General features: G+C 33.6%; 9 protein-coding genes across 9 annotated transcripts in view; 4 read left to right on the top strand and 5 right to left on the bottom strand.

Moving 5' to 3' along the window:
• The window catches only part of LOC119631292, a 15214-nt gene extending 8265 nt beyond the window's left edge, over nt 1–6949 (bottom strand). The window contains exons 1-2 of the mRNA XM_038023367.1: nt 6935–6949; nt 6862–6864 (exon numbers count right to left, since the gene is read on the bottom strand). The gene's annotated coding sequence lies outside the window, so the exon portion shown is untranslated. The remainder of the gene's footprint in view (nt 1–6861; nt 6865–6934) is intronic.
• Nucleotides 1–18051, top strand: part of LOC119631285 (calcium-transporting ATPase type 2C member 1) — a 156440-nt gene that overhangs the window by 84077 nt on the left and 54312 nt on the right. The window lies entirely within an intron of this gene.
• LOC119631290 lies at nt 30–775 on the bottom strand. The gene is made up of 2 exons (XM_038023364.1): nt 654–775; nt 30–591 (listed from the first exon to the last, which is right to left on the bottom strand). Exons 1-2 carry the CDS (start codon nt 696–698, stop codon nt 103–105), a joined length of 534 nt encoding a protein of 177 aa, XP_037879292.1. The 5' UTR covers nt 699–775; the 3' UTR covers nt 30–102.
• Nucleotides 1909–2693, top strand: LOC119631291. Its single transcript, XM_038023365.1, has 2 exons — nt 1909–2043; nt 2110–2693. Exons 1-2 carry the CDS (start codon nt 1999–2001, stop codon nt 2593–2595), a joined length of 531 nt encoding a protein of 176 aa, XP_037879293.1. The 5' UTR covers nt 1909–1998; the 3' UTR covers nt 2596–2693.
• On the top strand, nt 7287–8017 carry LOC119631287. The gene is made up of 2 exons (XM_038023361.1): nt 7287–7409; nt 7480–8017. The coding sequence occupies exons 1-2, from the start codon at nt 7365–7367 to the stop codon at nt 7996–7998; spliced, it is 564 nt and encodes a 187-aa protein (XP_037879289.1). The 5' UTR covers nt 7287–7364; the 3' UTR covers nt 7999–8017.
• On the bottom strand, nt 7649–9579 carry LOC119645192 (calcineurin B homologous protein 3). The gene is made up of 3 exons (XM_038045181.1): nt 9536–9579; nt 9187–9488; nt 7649–9112 (listed from the first exon to the last, which is right to left on the bottom strand). The coding sequence occupies exons 1-3, from the start codon at nt 9577–9579 to the stop codon at nt 8871–8873; spliced, it is 588 nt and encodes a 195-aa protein (XP_037901109.1). The 3' UTR covers nt 7649–8870.
• LOC119631294 lies at nt 9951–10608 on the bottom strand. The gene is made up of 2 exons (XM_038023369.1): nt 10493–10608; nt 9951–10429 (listed from the first exon to the last, which is right to left on the bottom strand). Exons 1-2 carry the CDS (start codon nt 10550–10552, stop codon nt 10010–10012), a joined length of 480 nt encoding a protein of 159 aa, XP_037879297.1. The 5' UTR covers nt 10553–10608; the 3' UTR covers nt 9951–10009.
• Nucleotides 13656–14463, bottom strand: LOC119631295. The gene is made up of 2 exons (XM_038023370.1): nt 14329–14463; nt 13656–14225 (listed from the first exon to the last, which is right to left on the bottom strand). Exons 1-2 carry the CDS (start codon nt 14386–14388, stop codon nt 13806–13808), a joined length of 480 nt encoding a protein of 159 aa, XP_037879298.1. The 5' UTR covers nt 14389–14463; the 3' UTR covers nt 13656–13805.
• Nucleotides 15662–16293, top strand: LOC119631296. Its single transcript, XM_038023371.1, has 2 exons — nt 15662–15846; nt 15959–16293. Exons 1-2 carry the CDS (start codon nt 15787–15789, stop codon nt 16223–16225), a joined length of 327 nt encoding a protein of 108 aa, XP_037879299.1. The 5' UTR covers nt 15662–15786; the 3' UTR covers nt 16226–16293.

An 18051-nucleotide genomic window follows, 5' to 3' on the forward strand; every position in this document is an offset into this window, starting at 1 on the left:
TGATGTAAAAAAAATGAATAAACAAAATAATTTTTTTTTAAATAATTTTTATTTGTGACATTCTTTAACCAATTTCTTTCCAGTTAGGGTTGAAAAATGTTATTAGTGATTATGGGCCACCAATTGTTCCATAACGTAGTACCATTGTTGGAAGAATTGCCTGGCAAAAGGCACGTAATCCAAATAACGGCCAACGGAGGGCAAGAAACCAGGGGGCAACAATTCAGTGATGGTGGGGAAAGCATTTAAAGCGTTGTCAACAAAAGCGTAGAATTGATGAGGCATAAAGAAATCCTTGAGGGCACGGAAGAATTCTTTGACGGCAGTAAAGAATTCAGGGGTGAAGAATTGGTTGTAGCTAGGCCAGTATTTGAAGACGTTTTCAACGGCAGTTTGGACTTCGCTGGGGAAGAATTGAGCGAATTGTCTGTACCATTGGTAGAAGATGTTCTTGAAGAATTCGTAGAAGCGGCCGAAGTATTCAGTAACATCATAAGTTTCGTGTTCCTTGATAGTTCTGGTGTAGGGAGCAGCGGTGGTGTAGTAATGGGTACCATGCTCTACATTTTCACCATAGTTGGCAGCAACCACCTAACAAACGATAAACGACATATATTATTTAAAAATTCCCTTTACCAAGGTAATATGCTTACATTCAAAGCCACAGCGGCTACGACGAACAAAGTAACGAATTTCATGTTGCTTGATGTTTATAGAATTTTTACCGTTTCCTAAGAGGACTTCGAAAGACTCATGTCATTTGCAGAAAATGTTACGGTATTTATACTAAAAAATGCTCCTAAGAAACTGCTTTGCATTGGACGAGCATGATTTCGTGATAAGAAAATCGTGTTTGACATCGTCTTCATCATGTATTAGTAAGATTAATTTTTACAGTTTTTCACTTACAGTTTAAATTTCACTTATTTTTTTCGATGATTTTATGATAAACGTTTTAGTGTAAAAATTTTCTTGTAACTATTTCGCGGACACATAGAAATAAGTGAATCTTGGGAAATTAACCGTTTGAGTACCAAGCAGCGCGACCGCGCTGTTTAGATTTTATGTCGAGAAATACCAGACAGTTTTGATAAAACACTGTCGAAAAATCCCAAGCAGCGCGATCGCGTTGTTAAGGTTTGATGTCGAGAAATACCAAGCGGCGTCATAACGCTTGTTTAATTTTATGTATTTAAATGCATTTAAATTGTTTGTTAATAAATATTTCAAGTCTGTTCCACAAAAATTATAGAAAACACAACACCAAAATAAAAATTTTTTTTTGTAATATATTATTGCACTACTATAGTACTATGGTAATTGTATTGCGCTCGACTTCGACAATACGTAAGGCACCGTCAGTTGTCGACAATGCTCGAAATGTGCTGGGTTCTCTCGACATAAAATCTAAACAGCGCAATCGCGCTGCTTGGGATTTTTCGGCAGTGTTTTTTCAAAACCGTCTGGTACTCAAACGGTTAAATCCAAATTCTTTAATCCTAGCAAGAGCACACTTGCTGGGCTCAAAATAGTTGAAAGCAATTGATTTATAGGATCCCATGAATAAGATCATTCGCTTAAAAGGGGCGTATATTCGCGAAGCATGAAACACTGCATTTTTGTTTTTTTTTTTGTTTCTGTAGTTCTTGAGAACGCAAACTGGGCGCAGTGTTGAGTTACAATTCTCATATGTACTAAAAAATTCCTCTTATTCCGAAAATGTCGCAAATGTTTAAGGAATTTGTATCAGAATATTCTTAAAATTCGAAAAAAAAAAACAAAACACAATAATAAAAATGAAAACTCACGACGTTGGGTCTAATAAAAATTGCACAAGTAATTAAAACGTGTTTAAAATTTCAAACTCTATTGTAATATATATATATACATATATATATATAATATTTTTAGTATAAATACTGTGATATATCAATAAAAAAATATGAGTCTTAAGAAGTTGTCCAAAGTATCGGCCAAAAGTTCTACGAAACATTCATAATGAAATTCTTTGCTTTCTTCGCTGTAGCCATCTTGGCTTTGAGTGTAAATATTAATTATAGCCTTGAGAAAAAGTGTCAAAGGTTAAATAAAAAATAAATATTCTTTTAGGTTTCGGCTAATAGCCTAGAATTGCGCGAGGAACACAACAAAATCTATTTGGAACATAACATCAAGGAATACATCAATGATTTCGCCGTCTTCTTTGAACGTTTCTACGAATATGTTAACGAGTTCTTCTTGCAATTCTTTAAAGGATTCTTCGAAACTTTTAGTCAAGTTTTCCCCACCGAATTAAGTGAAGCTTTCATGGAAATTTTTAGAAAGTGGCCCGCTTTCGACAAGGTGTTCACTAAGGAATTCTTTCATGCTATCGGGGAATTTTTCCATACTGTCTTCACCTACTTTATGCCTCATCAATTCTTCACCGTCATTGAGAACACTCTCAAGTCTTTACCTACGTTTACTGAATTCTTCCCAAAGGAATTCTTCCCTACTATTGGTAATTTCTTGGAACATGTGCCATACTGCAGAGAATTCTTGCAACAATGGTACATGATTATGCAACAATTGACTGCTCATGGACGCCAATTGTAAATTGTGTTGAATGTGATCACATGATAAAATGTTTTGCTTAAATCAAATTGTTAATTAATTTATAATAAAATATTTTTTTAGAAAAAATTTCAAAATTTGTCCAATGGTTTTGTTTTCTATTTAACAAAATGTCGGGGATCATAATATTTTATTCGAACTTATTGAAGATCAGCAAAATTAAAAAGGAACATCACAGCCATTCAATGTTGACTATTAGGTATTCTACACTACTTTGCAATCACTTCACCAAAATACGGTATTATGTATTGCGAGTGGTCATTGAATCTATTCAATTCAATCCACTTTTAATAGATGGTTCGAAATTGCGAACTATAGGTTAAACATAAAAATACGCAAACAGACCTAACAGACTACGTTGTATAGGAGAGAAGAATTTTGAAACGAGTAAAAAAAAGAATCAACAAGGAAATAAACAAAAAATTGTTGTAAGACTGCAACTTCATACCATACGTTCTAGATTAGAAATGTTAGTACTACAAAGGATTCCTTAAGAATCGGGGTCGATGCACAAGTCAAATGAAAACGACTGTAACGTACAAGCGAAAGATTGATAAATTTCGTTGTCTTTTGCTGTATTAAGTAAAGCTAAACTTTGTAGAGATTTTGATCCGTAAGGTGTTAGTTCCTGTGATCAGAAAACAAAGGTAGGGATATCAACATTAATATTGAATCACTTCTTTCGACACATGAATATAGGCTTGTGAGTTTGACATATGTTCGATCATTACTAGAAATATTTCGTTAAAGTTGAGAATACCCCGGTTCATCATCATAGAAATGATAAAGTATGGTATGGTATCAGTTCATGGCAATGCACGATTTTAAGCTACTTCGGAGAATTCTGTATTGAAAGTGGTGAAATGACTGACATTTTTGATTCGAACAGAAAACTCTTGAAGTTCTATAAGGATATATAGTATATTATATAACATGAGATTTCCCAAACTATCAAAGAAACGTCACTCTCCAAACAGGGCAATAAAATGTGAAAAACAAGAAAAATTAATTCATTCAAGCAAAAAATGATGTTATGCTCATTTTTCATTCATTTCATTTTCCGCACTAATTGATCTTCAGCTGTGCAGCTTATCTCACATAGGTTGCATTTGTTAATAAAACAAAATTGTTGCGAAAGTAATCCTCGAGAGATGTAAGAGAGAAGTTTACTATTTGTTAAGCATTGGGGAATGGTAGAATCATTGGTCGTTAACATCACGAAAATACATCTGGAAAAGTTGCTGTCGTCAAACGAGCAAATGCTTGAGGAATGTTTTTAGCCAAAAGTTGAAGAAGTTTACATCAACCCGCTTTACTGTCGACAGGACGGACTTATAGTACGTGTAACAGTTGCATGGCCGTCGAAGTTTTTAAATCGATTAACTTGACGAAATTGTCCCATAAGATGGTCAACTGAATCTTGCCAGTTAACTCTATTAGATCTTTTTTTTTTCGAAAGGCAAAGTTTATCAGGACCATCCAGCAGCAACACTCTATTGGAAAAACGGTACGCGGAATGAAATTAATGAATTAAATGAGCCGATGTGAAAACTTAAAGGCCTGTAATTGCAGTCATGGAGGTGCTTTTTATATATAATTTTTAAGTACCATAGTTTTATTTTCAATAAATATTTTTATAAACTTTTAAATTTTTTTATGTTTTATTTTAGAAAAAGCGTCTCGACGAATCTTTTGAAGAACAAAATCTCATGGTACAGCACGAGATTTTAAATTTCTGTCAAGACCATTAATATACAGTTCAGGTTCAACCATAACCTCATTCTTTCATTCAAATTTTTTTCCTTGGAACATTCTTTTATAATTTGCGATCAGACAGTAGTCTACGTGACTCATATGTAGAAACCACAGCGGGTGGAACATCAATTAGAACTTCTATCCATGCGATTTTGCTATCATGCGACCTTGCCAATATTGACTCGGGCCTTGATGCTTAGATCCAACTGTGAGTAAGTATCGCATCCATTTGGAAATCTTCGAATATCTTTAGCATATCAAGTATTTCTGGAGACTTCGATAATTAAGAATAATTGTACCCTGCACCACTTGTGGTACAAGGGCACATTAAGCTGTGTGTAAGCAGCACACAGAAGGGATTGAGATAGACGCCATATTTATTGTGCCGAACTATTTAAAATCACTTTGTGAATCTATCTGAGCTTGCCCGTCCGTCTGTCCGCCTTGGTTTCTTGTGCTCAACCTATAGGGAACACTTTTTGAGCTATTTTGATGAATTTTGATACATTGACGTGTTTGAGCTCAAGGATGATAGCTACTGAGAATGGTTTGGACCGGACCATTTTCTCTTCCGTTACATTTTACTTTCTTTTCCGGACGCTTTATTTCGAGAACCAAAAATTTGAAATGTTTCTTAGAAAGGACATCAGGGATTTGGGATTTTTCAATATGCAAATAAGTGGGAGCACATTTAACCGTACTCCAATGTCGAGGATTTGGTTCTTTTGCTGACTATATGGCTTACTGCGTAGTCTTGTCTTGGCCTAATCTTCAAATATCGCGTCAAAACGCGGCGGCGGCGGTAAATATTGACTCTCATTGCTCTCTTGCTCGGATACCATAAGTCATACCAATATCATACCATAACATTATACCACTAGAAATCGCAAATTTTGATGAATGTATTTGTGCACCCGCGTAATGCTTTGAGCTCCCCGTTTTATGGGAAAGATCAATTTCCCTTCTTGCTTAAGTCAGCGAGTTAAGAAAAAGGGCTCATAATTCAAGAAATTTTTGTGATGAAATTCGTCTTCATTTCGTACGCACCACCGAAGGATAAGTGCACATTTATTTTGCTAGAAGTTAGTTTAGGAGACTCTAGGCGAATTTCTTCTACTTTCAGAAGTGAGAATATCAGCATCAAATTTTGAAGTCTTATTCTCAGGTTGGTATTGGAAATGGACCGTATTGTGTAAGAAGACGGTTACTATTCAATATAGACGGCAGAGTCCTTTATTCGTTATTTATAAACTACAACACAACTCATAAAAATTTTCATATATAGTCTCAGGCCTGTGTTGTACCTGCATAACGAATGAAGAAATTAAACGTCCGCCCAATTATAAAGAACGTCGAAATACAATTTTTCTCACTGTTTTAAGAAAAACGCGTTATGACGAATGGATTAAATCGATTTCTTATTCATTCGAAATATCCTAGTGCTTCTGGTCTAAAATTTAAGTTCAAAACTTTAATGAACCCCCAGGGTTTTCGTCCTGGTCAGATGAAGGTTACATAAATTGGATTTGCCCACACGTCATCGAGGCCTAACTCAACCCAATTAAAAACATTACATCCATACACCTTTTAGTGACTCTGATGGTATTAGCCAAGAGTTACCTCTGAAAACTTCTTATGTACAGACATGCTTCTGAATATAAATGAACTAAATAACGCGGAATTAACTGTCTAAACGAATAAAGTAGGGCAAATTATTTCCCGTTAGAAGATAAGATTTACTGAAAGATGAGATTTACTGGCTTAATGTTTGAATTTTTTGCATATACAGTGGAAGTTTTAACTAAGCAGATGTTAAAAAGTGACTTCGATTTATTAGCTTTGCTAATAATCTATTTGACGGGAAAGCCGCCTATTGGTATTGGCGCTATCATCGAAAAGTTGTGGCTATCAAAATTGGTCTGCTTTACGTTCAGCTGTGCGAAGATTTTCGCAGTATAAAGATTTTCGCCCTACTACATAACACACTCAAAACAGTCGATTAATATATTTAACGTAATTCGTCCAAAATCTCCGAAACTATATTGAGCAGGTAGTTCTTCTCAAAGATCATTATAACTAATTTACTAACGTAACACGGCCGTTATTTGAAGATCTACCTGATGAAGTAATCCGAAGGACTTTATCCCCTGAAACGCGAATATATTTGATAAGTATCCAAATGTGTTCAGTTTTCTTTCTTTCTGACCTGAAAAAGAAGAAAGGAGGAACTGTAACGAAGCCTTTAAACCGACCTTGAAAAATTGCAAAAACGCGGTGAACGAAGACGCAGACTTTGATCTCGATCTATATCGAGACAATATTCAGGATGCATCTGAAATAAATTTAATTCACTGAAATTGTAGCTCAACTGCCTACCTAGTTGTTAGGATTGTTTGGCGGAAAGCAATTTTTTTTTTGTGATAGGTCCAGGATAACAAATACTTGTAAAGCAAACTATTCCAAGTGTAACGATACTAACGAACGTAGCGAAACACTCTCACAAACAAATAACTGTACAAACTTCTACAGCTTCGAAGTATAATTCGAACATGGTCAGCCGGTAGACTTTGACAAATGGAAACCTTAAACGAAACTAGGACAAATGCTACAATATAATTTTAAAGAAACTAAATACATACAGTACAGACTTTTAATAGGACTACGTGGTCAGATGAAGTTGAGGCTGCATTGAACGTAGTGCAGATGTTCCGCAAATCAAGTCACGATTTATTTTTTTACCGGTCTTGCTATGAGTTACGAGTGCAAAAGTCAAAATGTGATAAAAAACTGTAAATCGAATATCAACATTTCTAAGCCATAAAATAGTCTGAAGATAAAAAAAGTCACATATCACGATTCCATTTTATCAAAAATCATGCCGTTGCTTAGATTCTAAGGAATCAAGAAGTGGTATAAATACCGAAATTACAATAGTAGACAGCATCAGTTTCTTCAAGTTCTTTGAAAGCGATAGATAAAAACAAAAAAAAAAAAAAATGAAATTCTTCTCATTGTTCGTTGTAGCCCTCTTGGCCTTGAATGTAAGTATTAATGAAAAATAAAAAAAAAATACTTTTTTGTAACTTTATTAAATCCTTAAATATTCTTTAGGTTGCCGCCAAAACCACCGTTGGCAAGCATACCGAAACCACTCATCTTGAGACCGATGTTGTCCATTACAAGAGCTTCTTTGAAAGTGAATTTGGTGTCGCTCTTAAGACCTATTACAACTATATCAAACACTACTTGGCTGAACCCTTGACTCATTTAGTCGAAAAATTCTATGAAGCTTTCCAAAGAATCGAGAAATTGGTCCCCAAAGAATTGACCATCGTGTTCGGCGACTTGCAAAGACACATGCCTACCTTTGAACAATTCTTCCCTCATGACTTTATCACCTCTTTCGGCGAATTATTCATCACTATTGCTGACACTTATTTCCCCCCTGAATCCTTTGCTGTCTTCGGTAAATTCTTCGAAAGTATCCCCAAAGTAACCGACTTCGTTCCCCGCGAAGTTTTGTATAACTTCGGCACCTACTTGTCCAACGTTCCCGTTGTCAGAGAAGTTTACAAGAACACCTACTTGGTATTGGAACAATTGGTTCATCATGAAAATCACCATTACTAAGGAAGCAAATGCGACATCACCGTAACAATGGTCTGAGATGTGTGATAAAAAATAAATCAAAGTTTGTTGACATATCATGAAAAAAAATTGAGTTTTATTGCAAATTTATATGAGAGCTTTAGAGGGGTAATACGTTCGTTTTTCCTGCAAAAGTGTAGAACAACACTCCTCATATTTGGAAAAGAATCGTTAGAAGATCAGACTGAAACAGAGAGACGAACGAAGACGTAAAGCTCAAAGAATGTTTTTCTATTTTTGGAATACCGCTGTTGTATGCGGAGTCAAGAAACAGTGAAAGGGAGGCGAAATTAGTCGGAACTTTCTAGACAAGCACAATATGCAAAAAACTTGAAAAAAAGCATACCACACGTCACGTCTTATATATTAAAATAAAATAATTTTTCTTTCGCTTGTGATAATTGCTTTCAAAAAGTCACAATTTCCTATAGCAGCGTCAATTCATTCTTTCAGAAATTCTTAAGCCCGCAATTGAGAGTGTTGTTGGAGCCTAGCGAAATATTTTGCATTTCTATTCATTGCTGCTAAGGCGGTTAACTTAAGCAAATGAGGTTTTTTATTCTTAAAGTGCAGTTACGTTTTCAAAATCAGATGACCTAACGTGACAACGTAACATATTCTAGCATGAGAAACTCCTGTCCGCGGTGGTATCCAACTAGTGTATGCTTTCGAGGAAAATTCTTCAAAGGATTCTGTACACAACCGAACGCGCGGTGATGTGAAAAAGCCTATAATTATTTTCATCCACTTAAGTAACTTGTCACTTTGCCATTTGTTTTTCGAATCAATTATAATAAAAACGAATAATAATTGAAAAGGGGAAAGAAATGCTTATTAGCTTTTATTATTCAAATTTAATCTTCATGGATTTTGATCACTAAGGTTTCTTCCATATCAAATACGTTTAATGCATCCGAAAAATCTTGGAAAAGTATCTTCTGAGTACCCGAAGTATCCATTTCGAAAATCATAGTTGCGGCCGTCTCTAAGACTTGTTTGGACGACATAATATCACCATAAAGCCTATGGACTATACCTATAAAGTCTTCATGCGATATAATGCCGTCCATGTCGGTGTCATACATAGAGAAAAGCACTATGAAATGGAAATTTATGAGAACATGAAGAAAGTTTCTCTCAAAAAAAAATATATAAATAATAATAACTTACATCTTTTCTTCTTTTCCGAGGTGATCACGAGTTGTTCCTTTTTAGTCTTTAAAGTATTGGCCTGAAAAATACTTAAGAATCGGGCAAAATTCACAAAAGTTAAGGTTTTCCTGTCCTTAAACATTGCCTTCAAGAGAATAGGCAAAATCGGATTGCGAGCCAAATGTCCCACGGAAAGGAAATGTCGTTTTAATAGCCGTTTGGGTGGAAAACTGGGCGAATCTTTGCCGAGAAGACAGAATCGTTTATACAAATAGGATATCTCGCCCGTCTTCACTATAAATAAAATGAAATTGTTATGCCTAATCGATATCTAATGCACAATTTCAATGTAATATGTTTGTCATACAATTCGTGGTATTCCTTAATATCTCCATATCGCCTGGTGGACATTTCAGTAGATTCCCTGGACTAGGGAAACAGCAACCCGTCATATTGAAAATTATTCAGAAAGCTTCAATGTATTTTTAAATCGTTCCACTCTATTTGAAGTCTCTCGTATACAAAATATTTTAACAAATACAAACTTTTCGACGTGTTTGACAGCCTTGATAGCATTTTCCTATGCTAAGTTATTGTTTCCAAATAAATAATCAAAGTGTATTCATATCTTGACTGTCGAAAAGGTCCGCGTACTTTACAGATTAATAGAGAGAAAAATCTCAAAAATATAAAAATTTTCGATTTGTAATGATTTGATTTTTTAATCCATGTTCTAAGCATGGAATTTTATGCTTAAATTGGAAAATCATAATACACATAAATAAAGCCAAATTTACAAAAAAAAATATCATTTATTTAATATATTAAAAGAAGTCTACGATTAATTATTGGATAGAATTCGAGTATTAATCTGTTCTACAAATGGAATCATTTGACGTAGAAGTACAACAAGTTGTTCAAGCAGTGTTTGCATGAACTCTTGAATAGGTTGTTCTCTTTTAATAGAGACCTCAACGAAGGTCAACAACTTAGGCAATAAAAGTTTAAGATTTTCATCAATGAATTTCAAGCAGGTGCATACTGGTAAAGGCAAAGCCTCCTTAATGGTGCGCAAATCTTGCCAGATATGCTTAATCGCGGCTACAATGGGCTCTGGTAAGGCTTCTTTAAGGACACGAACTAAATTACGGAACGCAAGCACCACCTCCTCTTTGAGCACCGGCCGATAGGTAGGAGGCATTAACGTACTAGTGGGAATATGTGTTGTTCCATGATGGCCCTTCAATTCGAGACCAACGACCTGTTTGAATTGTAAGAAAACTTAAAAGTTGTTTTTAATTGGTAACTTCATCACCACTCTTACATTAAAAGCCAGAACGGCAACAACCAACAAAGAAGCGAATTTCAAATTTCTGCTAAACATATTTGTTTTCTATGCAAATATTTTCGATTTTTTACTCCTCCAAGAACTCAATAGAATTTGCAACTTTGTTACCCAGTATTTATACTAAACTTTTTTCGAAATTATTTAATACCTAAGACACGTTTTCTACGCAACAATTTTGTAATAATGAAAATCGTGATTTCTTTATCTCCTTGACTTGTGTTCAGACGTAATAGACCTCGAGGCTTTCCTAGAAGTAATACAAAAACAAAAAAAAAAAAAGAAAATGGTCTAACTTTTATTATTAACCAGAGAAAAACAATGTTATACATATATGTAAACCCGAACCCGTTCTTCTGTCCGCAATGCTTACGGATACTTGTTCACCACCGACATAACGTAAATACGGTTAATATTCGAGCAGGCGCAAAGAAAAAAAATAAATAAATAAATAAATAAAGTAAGATTGTCAAGATCAAGTTCTTTAATTTAATTGCGCAGATTCCCAAACAGTGATATGACATTTAAAGAAAAACAAAAGAAAAAGCTTAAGAGGAAACGGCTTATGGGAAAATGCTTCTTTTTTTTTTTTTTTTTTTTTTTTTTTGGAAGGAAGAGCAACAAAATAAGTAAGCTTAGTTTTTGAGCATTTATTTAAGTAAATAAAAAAAAAAAAGAATTATTTTCGAGAAATATTAAAAAGTGACAACACCGGAGCGATTATCGCAAGTCATATCTAATTTAAAGAGGTTCTGCAGCCTATAACTTAACTGGTGAGAATTTTAATTTAAAAAAAAAAAGCCAATGCTTTGGTTTCTGTATTTGTAGCTAGAGAAGTAGGTCAAGATTTTTTAAAAATTTGCATTCTTTGCGACTGGAAAGTACTTGGATCAAAGCAAGTAGAAAGTTGCGACCTGGGCAGATGACCAAACAAGCTTAACTTTACAATCAATTTCAGAATCGGTATAATAAAAGATAGTTTTTGGATGTTGAACACATTCACACAAACTCAATATACTTATATACCGCAAGTGGCGTAGGGTATACAAAGCAATCTTTTAATAATAAATAATGCATTACATTAGCTTATCAAAAATCTGGGCCTAGAGTGTTACGGTTTGTTGCTGGCACGAGAGCTGGGCGCAATATCTGAAAAGTCGCGAGATCGTGCGTTTTCAGTAAGAACATATGTGAACCTATATTATGGCTCAAAAGATTTTTACAACTCCAACCTGTAATGTTTTACGTTACGCTTTCCGGTTAACTCGGTTTCCAATAGACGACTTATGGTGTGTTCAAACCTTGTTTTCATTCGTATGACGATACCCAAAATGACAATTGTATTTTTGTTTGTAAATGGGTTGAAATGATTAGAAACATTTTCTGAAAGCATATATTAGTGTATTTAAAAAGCTAGAAATCGTCAAGTAGGACATGGGATGTACTTCCTAACAATGCGCCAGTGGAAGGGCCTGAAATTTCAAGTAATCAACAGCTGCCCACATATTCTAAAAGGTTAAGAGCACCGATTAAGCTTCATTAAGTTTTCTTGAAGAAGCAATTCTTTGATATTCATTTCATACAAGCGATAATTTATCGGATCCCTGGCAAAACTTAATGATAAAAGACGTATAATAATAAGCCTTTCAAGCGAAAGCAAATTAATAAGTAATAGTTTGTGTTCATATGGTAGTGATAATGACACACGTTGGCCGCGAACGTGCAGACAGTAGCAGTAATTTTTGAATGGATTAAACTACTTCGATAAGAAAACAGCGACGCGACATAGGCAGAGATATTAAAATGAATTATGTAAGGCGTTTTAGTTCCATAAATACCATTACACTTTCTAGATCAACGCATGTAAAGCGGCAACACCACGCCGTGAATGCTAGAAGAGATTCGGATTTATTAAGGGAACGTTGAATACATTAGGTGAAACAAGGGTTTAAGTAAGATTTGATTAACGTGAAGAAGCGATTGTACAATTTCCAATCTAGAAATATTAATAAATGTTCCGCTGAAGACCATGTCTTCCATATCTTTATTTGGATTTAATAATATAAACTTAGAAGTACTTGCTTAATAAGTCATATAAATCCGTGGGAAATATTTTATAAAATAGAAAACCCGTGAGATGCATTCCCTTTCCTTTCTACTGCGTCCAAAGTTGTTTCAGTTGCGTTGTTCCGTCCCTTGTAAGGATGTAAATAATTCATAAAATGCGTAAGCATTCATAAGAGGTACTAACACTTGAAAAGTGTAAGAAATGATTTAAAAAGAAACATCTATTAAATATATTCGAAATATCTTGAAAATTATCATTGACGCTTATGAAAACCAATGGCGACATAGAAAAATAGGAATACATTTACATTGAAAACTTGGGAAGAGTTTAAAGAATTTTTTGATGCTTTCTTATTTGCCATAGAGCAGCGACAAAACTTAACTGCATTTGTTAATATAGTGATTAATACGTGAATAACTTTCCAAATCCATCGTGTAATAATGTTTTATAATGAATTTTTCTTGGATTTGCATTCTTATGGAAACTTGGTTGCTTTCTTGGAAAAAAAAATCATTTCAATTTTCAAAATCCTTGTCTCAAGTAAACTAAAATTTAACTCTTATAGTAAATTCCTCAAACAATTATTGTTTCAAATTCGTATTATTACATGCACCTAAGTAGATTTTTTTGCCTCGATTCTAAGCTATTTGCTTTTAGGCCAAAGTAACGCAATTACATGCAATATATTCAATAGATGATGTAGGCTGTAGTTAAATTTGCACGCAAATCGATGAGCATGATGAGGGTAATCTTCCTAAATTTGATTGACAAGTAAGAAGCATGCTGCTGATGTTGCTGGATGAAAATTGAAAATGTTCCTAATGAATTTAAGCTAAACAGTGTATGATAAGACATAGGTTACAGCATATCTCAATACAGCTGTAAAGAGTAAAGAGACGATCAACCTAGTTCATCTCGATTTAGATAGGACAAGACCATTCAAGGGAAACTTAGCAAGAGAGTTAAGCAAAATTGGGATAAATAATTTGCAAAGACATAAATTATTATGTAAATGCATTGGCTATTTTGTTAGGGGAAGTCATCACATAATCCGCAAAATGAAAACTCGCTTGATTCGTTTGATTATCCTTTTATTAGACAACCATATTTATAAAATAATTATAATTATTGAAATTCTTCTGTTATGTATTACGTTTGGTTATGAAGAAGAAACGAGAATAGTAATAAAAAAAAATTAAATATTTAATTAAATTTTCTTAAGCTTTATGACACGGTGACAGCAAGACGAGAAACAACATTCTCAATGAAAGGCACCAATTGGCGTAACAGCATTGACAGATGTTTCAAAATGATGCTGATCTCTTGTTCGCCTTGCAAGTATTTAGCAACAACAGTCATTATCTTAGGTAGCATGGTCTCGTTAATGATGCGAATATTTTCCATAATACTTGTAATGGAATGATAAAATGCGGGGGAAAGTTCCTTAATAATGAGGAAGATACCCTCAAGAACGCTTTTCATGGCGGAGATCACTTGTGGAGGTAATGTGTGTTTAATGCTCTCCATAAGATTATCGATAGCGATGACAATCTCATTGGGAAGCATTTCTTTAAATGATTTCCAAATAAGAAGGGTTTCGCTGGTATTAATGCGCACCAAGGTGGTTCCTTCAGCCTCGTTGACCTAAGATGAAATAATGAAGTACAAAAATAAAAAAAATAAAAATAATAATTAGCTGGGAACATATTTCATTTTGATCATTTTTTTACACACGAATTGAACTCACAGTCAAAGCAAAAATGCAAATCACAAAAATTGAGAGAAAAGTGAAATTTTTGAAGAACATTTTTTCTTTGCTTAATTTTTCCTTGCTTGTTGCTTGAAAGACCTTTCACTGAAAATTATATCGGAAGCTTAAGAAATTTTCGTATTTATATACATTTCCATATTAATAGCGAATAATTTAAAAACATTAAAAACTATTATGATTGAATGATAACAGAACAAATCGTGATCGAAGAATGTTTATGTAATCCAAACTTCAATTATATCATACCACGAAAAGGTTCTTGTAAACAACAGCTTATCAAAGAGGATTATTATTATTATTATCATATATGGTGTTTTTAGTTTAATAATTACCCCATGTTAAAATCAGCTTTTGTGTTCGTGTAAGCATTGCTCAGTTAAAACAAGCACCTCGAGTATCCAAAATGAACAAGGAAACGCTGTCCGAAAGAAGTGCGCTTATCTTATTTGTCGAAGGAGAAAAGACTTTTTCCTATCGTCATTTGTAATAGCAAGACGTGCGTATGAGCAACTCATTGCTATTGCACCGGTTGAAGCAATTAGCAAAATCGCAAGAGATTGACGTATGGTAGGCGGAAACAAATTCGACTATTTCTCCGTTTAAATGTGGCTCCGAAGACGAACGTATTTTTATATCAAATTTTTGATTATTAGTTAGTTTCCCCTGCAGCCAGAATTTTTTGACTTCCATAAAAGCTTGTAGACGCATCCGGTTCACCTCATTTCGGTCCAACCTTTACGACTGGGGTATATTCTTGGATTAAGTACACAGATCAGACTGCAAAGTCTTTCTGATCATGAAATTTAAGCACGAAATACTACTTTACGGTTGAACTAAAGCCGACAATAATTTGACATTTTAAGCAAAACATGTCTTAAAGGAATTTAAAAAATCCCCCTAAAACGACGGACGAGATAGTTCATTGCTAAGGAATATTTCCTGGGATTTTGTATCATACAGGCCGGTGGCAGGCTGCTTAGATCTACGCTGCTCCCATATATCGGGTTTTTCTCATGTCATCTCTCCTTGACAACGGAGTAGAGAGAATGCATAAACATTGCATTAAATGAAATTTCATATTTGAAGAATTTTTTCCCAAATTTTGTGAAAGTGTTATGTCAAACGTACATATAATGAAATTAATTAACTGCATTTGCTTTTAGCTTTTATTTGCGAACGAATAATGCTTTAAAACAAAAGTAAGTAAATAAATGAAAAGAAGCTATATCCAAAAATCACGATTCTTTCTTCAAATCAAACATTTTTTTTTTTTAACAGAAAATAGAAAACGTGTAAAATTGAAAATAATAAAAACTGAACTATTAAAATTTCTATATAAAAAAAAAATAAAAAAAAAACATTACAAGCTGATATCCACAGAACGTTCCAGTAAATTTTTAGTGTTTTTAAGCTATTCCAGCCTTTAACAGGAAAATGTCGTATAAAAATTTAAAATACGTTTCATTACGTGTTATAACAACATTGGCATTGAATGTAAGTTCGCGAAAAAAAAAAAAAAAAAAAAAAAAAAAACGATTTTTAATTCATTCTAATGTTGATTTCATTTGTATTGTTTGTATTTGTGGCCCTATATTTAACGTTATAGTTGGCCTTTGTAACTCTAAATCATGGGCAGAGAGTAAAAGCACAAAAAAATTCTACCACCGCTCTATTGGATTTGAAACCTATAACTGATCTTTTGCCCTTGGATATTATTAAGCCCGTTCGAGATTTGATGAAAACTTTGCCTGCTTTACATCAACTTCTAGTGCTGTTCGTAGAGTTACTGGAAAAAATTGTCCCTTTATTAAAGGATGTTGTACGTAGTACCGGAGGCTTATTACAAATTATTGGCCGTGTTTTGGATTTGTGAATATTTTATAAAAATAGCACTCGGATGAAATGATATAATTAAAATAAAAAAAGAAAAATAAAATTGAAAAAAAAAAAAAAAAAAAGAAATATGAAATATAAAAGCGAAGCAACTCAATTACAAGCAATTTTATATATGTACACAATATTTCATGAGACAATATTCTCTAATGGCAATGCTGGTGACTAACAAAATTTTCCGTGCAATTAAGTATGCAAATTATGTCAGTGAGCTGAGTAAGGAAAGTTTTGAAAAGTTTTTCAAATATCTATTTGTTAATAAAACAAAATTTAGTTGCAATATTTTTTTATTTTAATAATAATAAGGTTACACTCTTCGTGGCTCCGTCAAATAGTCTTGAATAGTCTTCCTTGCAATATTTACTAACAGGATTCTAAAAGCGACTTATGGATGCAGTTATTATAAGTCAAAATGCATAATTCCCATCCATAAAAATGATTAAATTCCCTTTAAATGTGTATGTTCTTACAAAACGATTTACGACATTCTGACGGTCAGGGTACTTTCTAATTCTAATCAGTCTACTGCCCAACACGAAATGGTGTAGAAAAAGATAAATGCTAATTGATTTCAATGTTGAACTATATACAAAATTCCCAAACTATGAAAAGTTCGCGTTTTTTCCGAAGCATCTTTATAAAAAAAAAAAAAATACAATACTATCGAGAAAAATTGTTATTATTCTAGAGTGTTAAATAGACATTATTATTAATGATGAACAAAAATATATGAGTAATTTTAATGAAAAAGTTTAGCTCAGGAAATATTTCTCGACGTATTTTCTAAGAGACTATGAAGCAAACAAAGGTTTGACAAATTGGATAAAGAAAAAATCGTGTTTGTAAATAAAGTAGAATTAATTAAAAATAAGTGATAACACTACAAAAGGATGCAGTTCGTGGTTAAATACCCCACAATACTTCCTTTAATATAGTTATTCATAAAAAGATCTTTCAAAATAAGCCTTCATATGGAAGGTGATCGAACAATTTTCAATAGGGCTCGCCTTTGGGTCAAAACATGGCGGTGTATCAAATTTCTACAAAATATTTCAAAAATAACGGATGGACGGACAAGCTTAGATTGCTTCAGAAAGCGGTTCTGAACATCCGCACAAACTCAATATAATCTTTTATAAACAAGCTGTGTAGGATATAACAAAGGAAAAACATTATAACCGGGCAAAGCTGACGATTAAATACCCTACATCACTTTGCCGTATGCAATTATTAATTTGTCTTCGTGATAATATACGAAAAATTATACTTTTTTTCCAAGTAAAAGCATAGTTTTCATGGCAGCCCTCATATGAAAGAGCGCCCGAAATGTGAGCTAATATGGTTGAAAAATGATAAGACGATCCTTTCCGTTAATTATTTATATATATATCGATTTTCTCCTTAAAGTACTAAAAATTAAACTTTGCTCCCGCATAAAGGCTTACTTTTCATGAGTACCCTTATACAGAATGAAAACCGAAAAATAAACCTTCGTAGTGCAGATTTGATGTCTAACTATTAATATGGCCCAATTTCGCATCACAGCGTATCAAAAGTTTTCCCATACAAAAGCTTACTTCGCCTTCGCACAAATTTAATTTACTACTAATTTGACTACTTTTAAAATTATTGCCTCCATGTACAAGGTATTCATTAAGTTCAATTTCATATTTATATACTATGGCAGTTTTGGTAGGGGGTGCGGGTTTATATAACACCCAGAAGAACTTAAGATAGACGGCCATCATTCATTACGGCCATCAATTCGATATATTGTCTGAGTCGATTCAAGCTACTTTGCTTGTC

Source organism: Glossina fuscipes, unplaced genomic scaffold, assembly GCF_014805625.2.
Source record: "Glossina fuscipes isolate IAEA_lab_2018 unplaced genomic scaffold, Yale_Gfus_2 1, whole genome shotgun sequence".
In the NCBI taxonomy this organism is placed as follows: domain Eukaryota; kingdom Metazoa; phylum Arthropoda; class Insecta; order Diptera; family Glossinidae; genus Glossina; species Glossina fuscipes.

Excerpts from the sequence above, each read along its gene's own strand:
- LOC119631290 (XM_038023364.1), bottom strand. The coding sequence starts at position 698 with ATGAAATTCGTTACTTTGTTCGTCGTAGCCGCTGTGGCTTTGAAT. Across the intron at positions 592-653 it reads TAGCCGCTGTGGCTTTGAAT|GTGGTTGCTGCCAACTATGG; the intron begins GTAAGCATATTA and ends ATCGTTTGTTAG.
- LOC119631291 (XM_038023365.1), top strand. The coding sequence starts at position 1,999 with ATGAAATTCTTTGCTTTCTTCGCTGTAGCCATCTTGGCTTTGAGT. Across the intron at positions 2,044-2,109 it reads TAGCCATCTTGGCTTTGAGT|GTTTCGGCTAATAGCCTAGA; the intron begins GTAAATATTAAT and ends ATATTCTTTTAG.
- LOC119631287 (XM_038023361.1), top strand. The coding sequence starts at position 7,365 with ATGAAATTCTTCTCATTGTTCGTTGTAGCCCTCTTGGCCTTGAAT. Across the intron at positions 7,410-7,479 it reads TAGCCCTCTTGGCCTTGAAT|GTTGCCGCCAAAACCACCGT; the intron begins GTAAGTATTAAT and ends AATATTCTTTAG.
- LOC119645192 (XM_038045181.1), bottom strand. The coding sequence starts at position 9,579 with ATGTCCACCAGGCGATATGGAGATATTAAGGAATACCACGAATT. Across the intron at positions 9,489-9,535 it reads ATTAAGGAATACCACGAATT|GCATAACAATTTCATTTTAT; the intron begins GTATGACAAACA and ends GATATCGATTAG. Across the intron at positions 9,113-9,186 it reads CTCGGAAAAGAAGAAAAGAT|TGCTTTTCTCTATGTATGAC; the intron begins GTAAGTTATTAT and ends TCCATTTCATAG.
- LOC119631294 (XM_038023369.1), bottom strand. The coding sequence starts at position 10,552 with ATGTTTAGCAGAAATTTGAAATTCGCTTCTTTGTTGGTTGTTGCCGTT. Across the intron at positions 10,430-10,492 it reads TTGCCGTTCTGGCTTTTAAT|GTCGTTGGTCTCGAATTGAA; the intron begins GTAAGAGTGGTG and ends CAATTCAAACAG.
- LOC119631295 (XM_038023370.1), bottom strand. The coding sequence starts at position 14,388 with ATGTTCTTCAAAAATTTCACTTTTCTCTCAATTTTTGTGATTTGCATT. Across the intron at positions 14,226-14,328 it reads TTTGCATTTTTGCTTTGACT|GTCAACGAGGCTGAAGGAAC; the intron begins GTGAGTTCAATT and ends ATTTCATCTTAG.
- LOC119631296 (XM_038023371.1), top strand. The coding sequence starts at position 15,787 with ATGTCGTATAAAAATTTAAAATACGTTTCATTACGTGTTATAACAACA. Across the intron at positions 15,847-15,958 it reads TAACAACATTGGCATTGAAT|TTGGCCTTTGTAACTCTAAA; the intron begins GTAAGTTCGCGA and ends TTAACGTTATAG.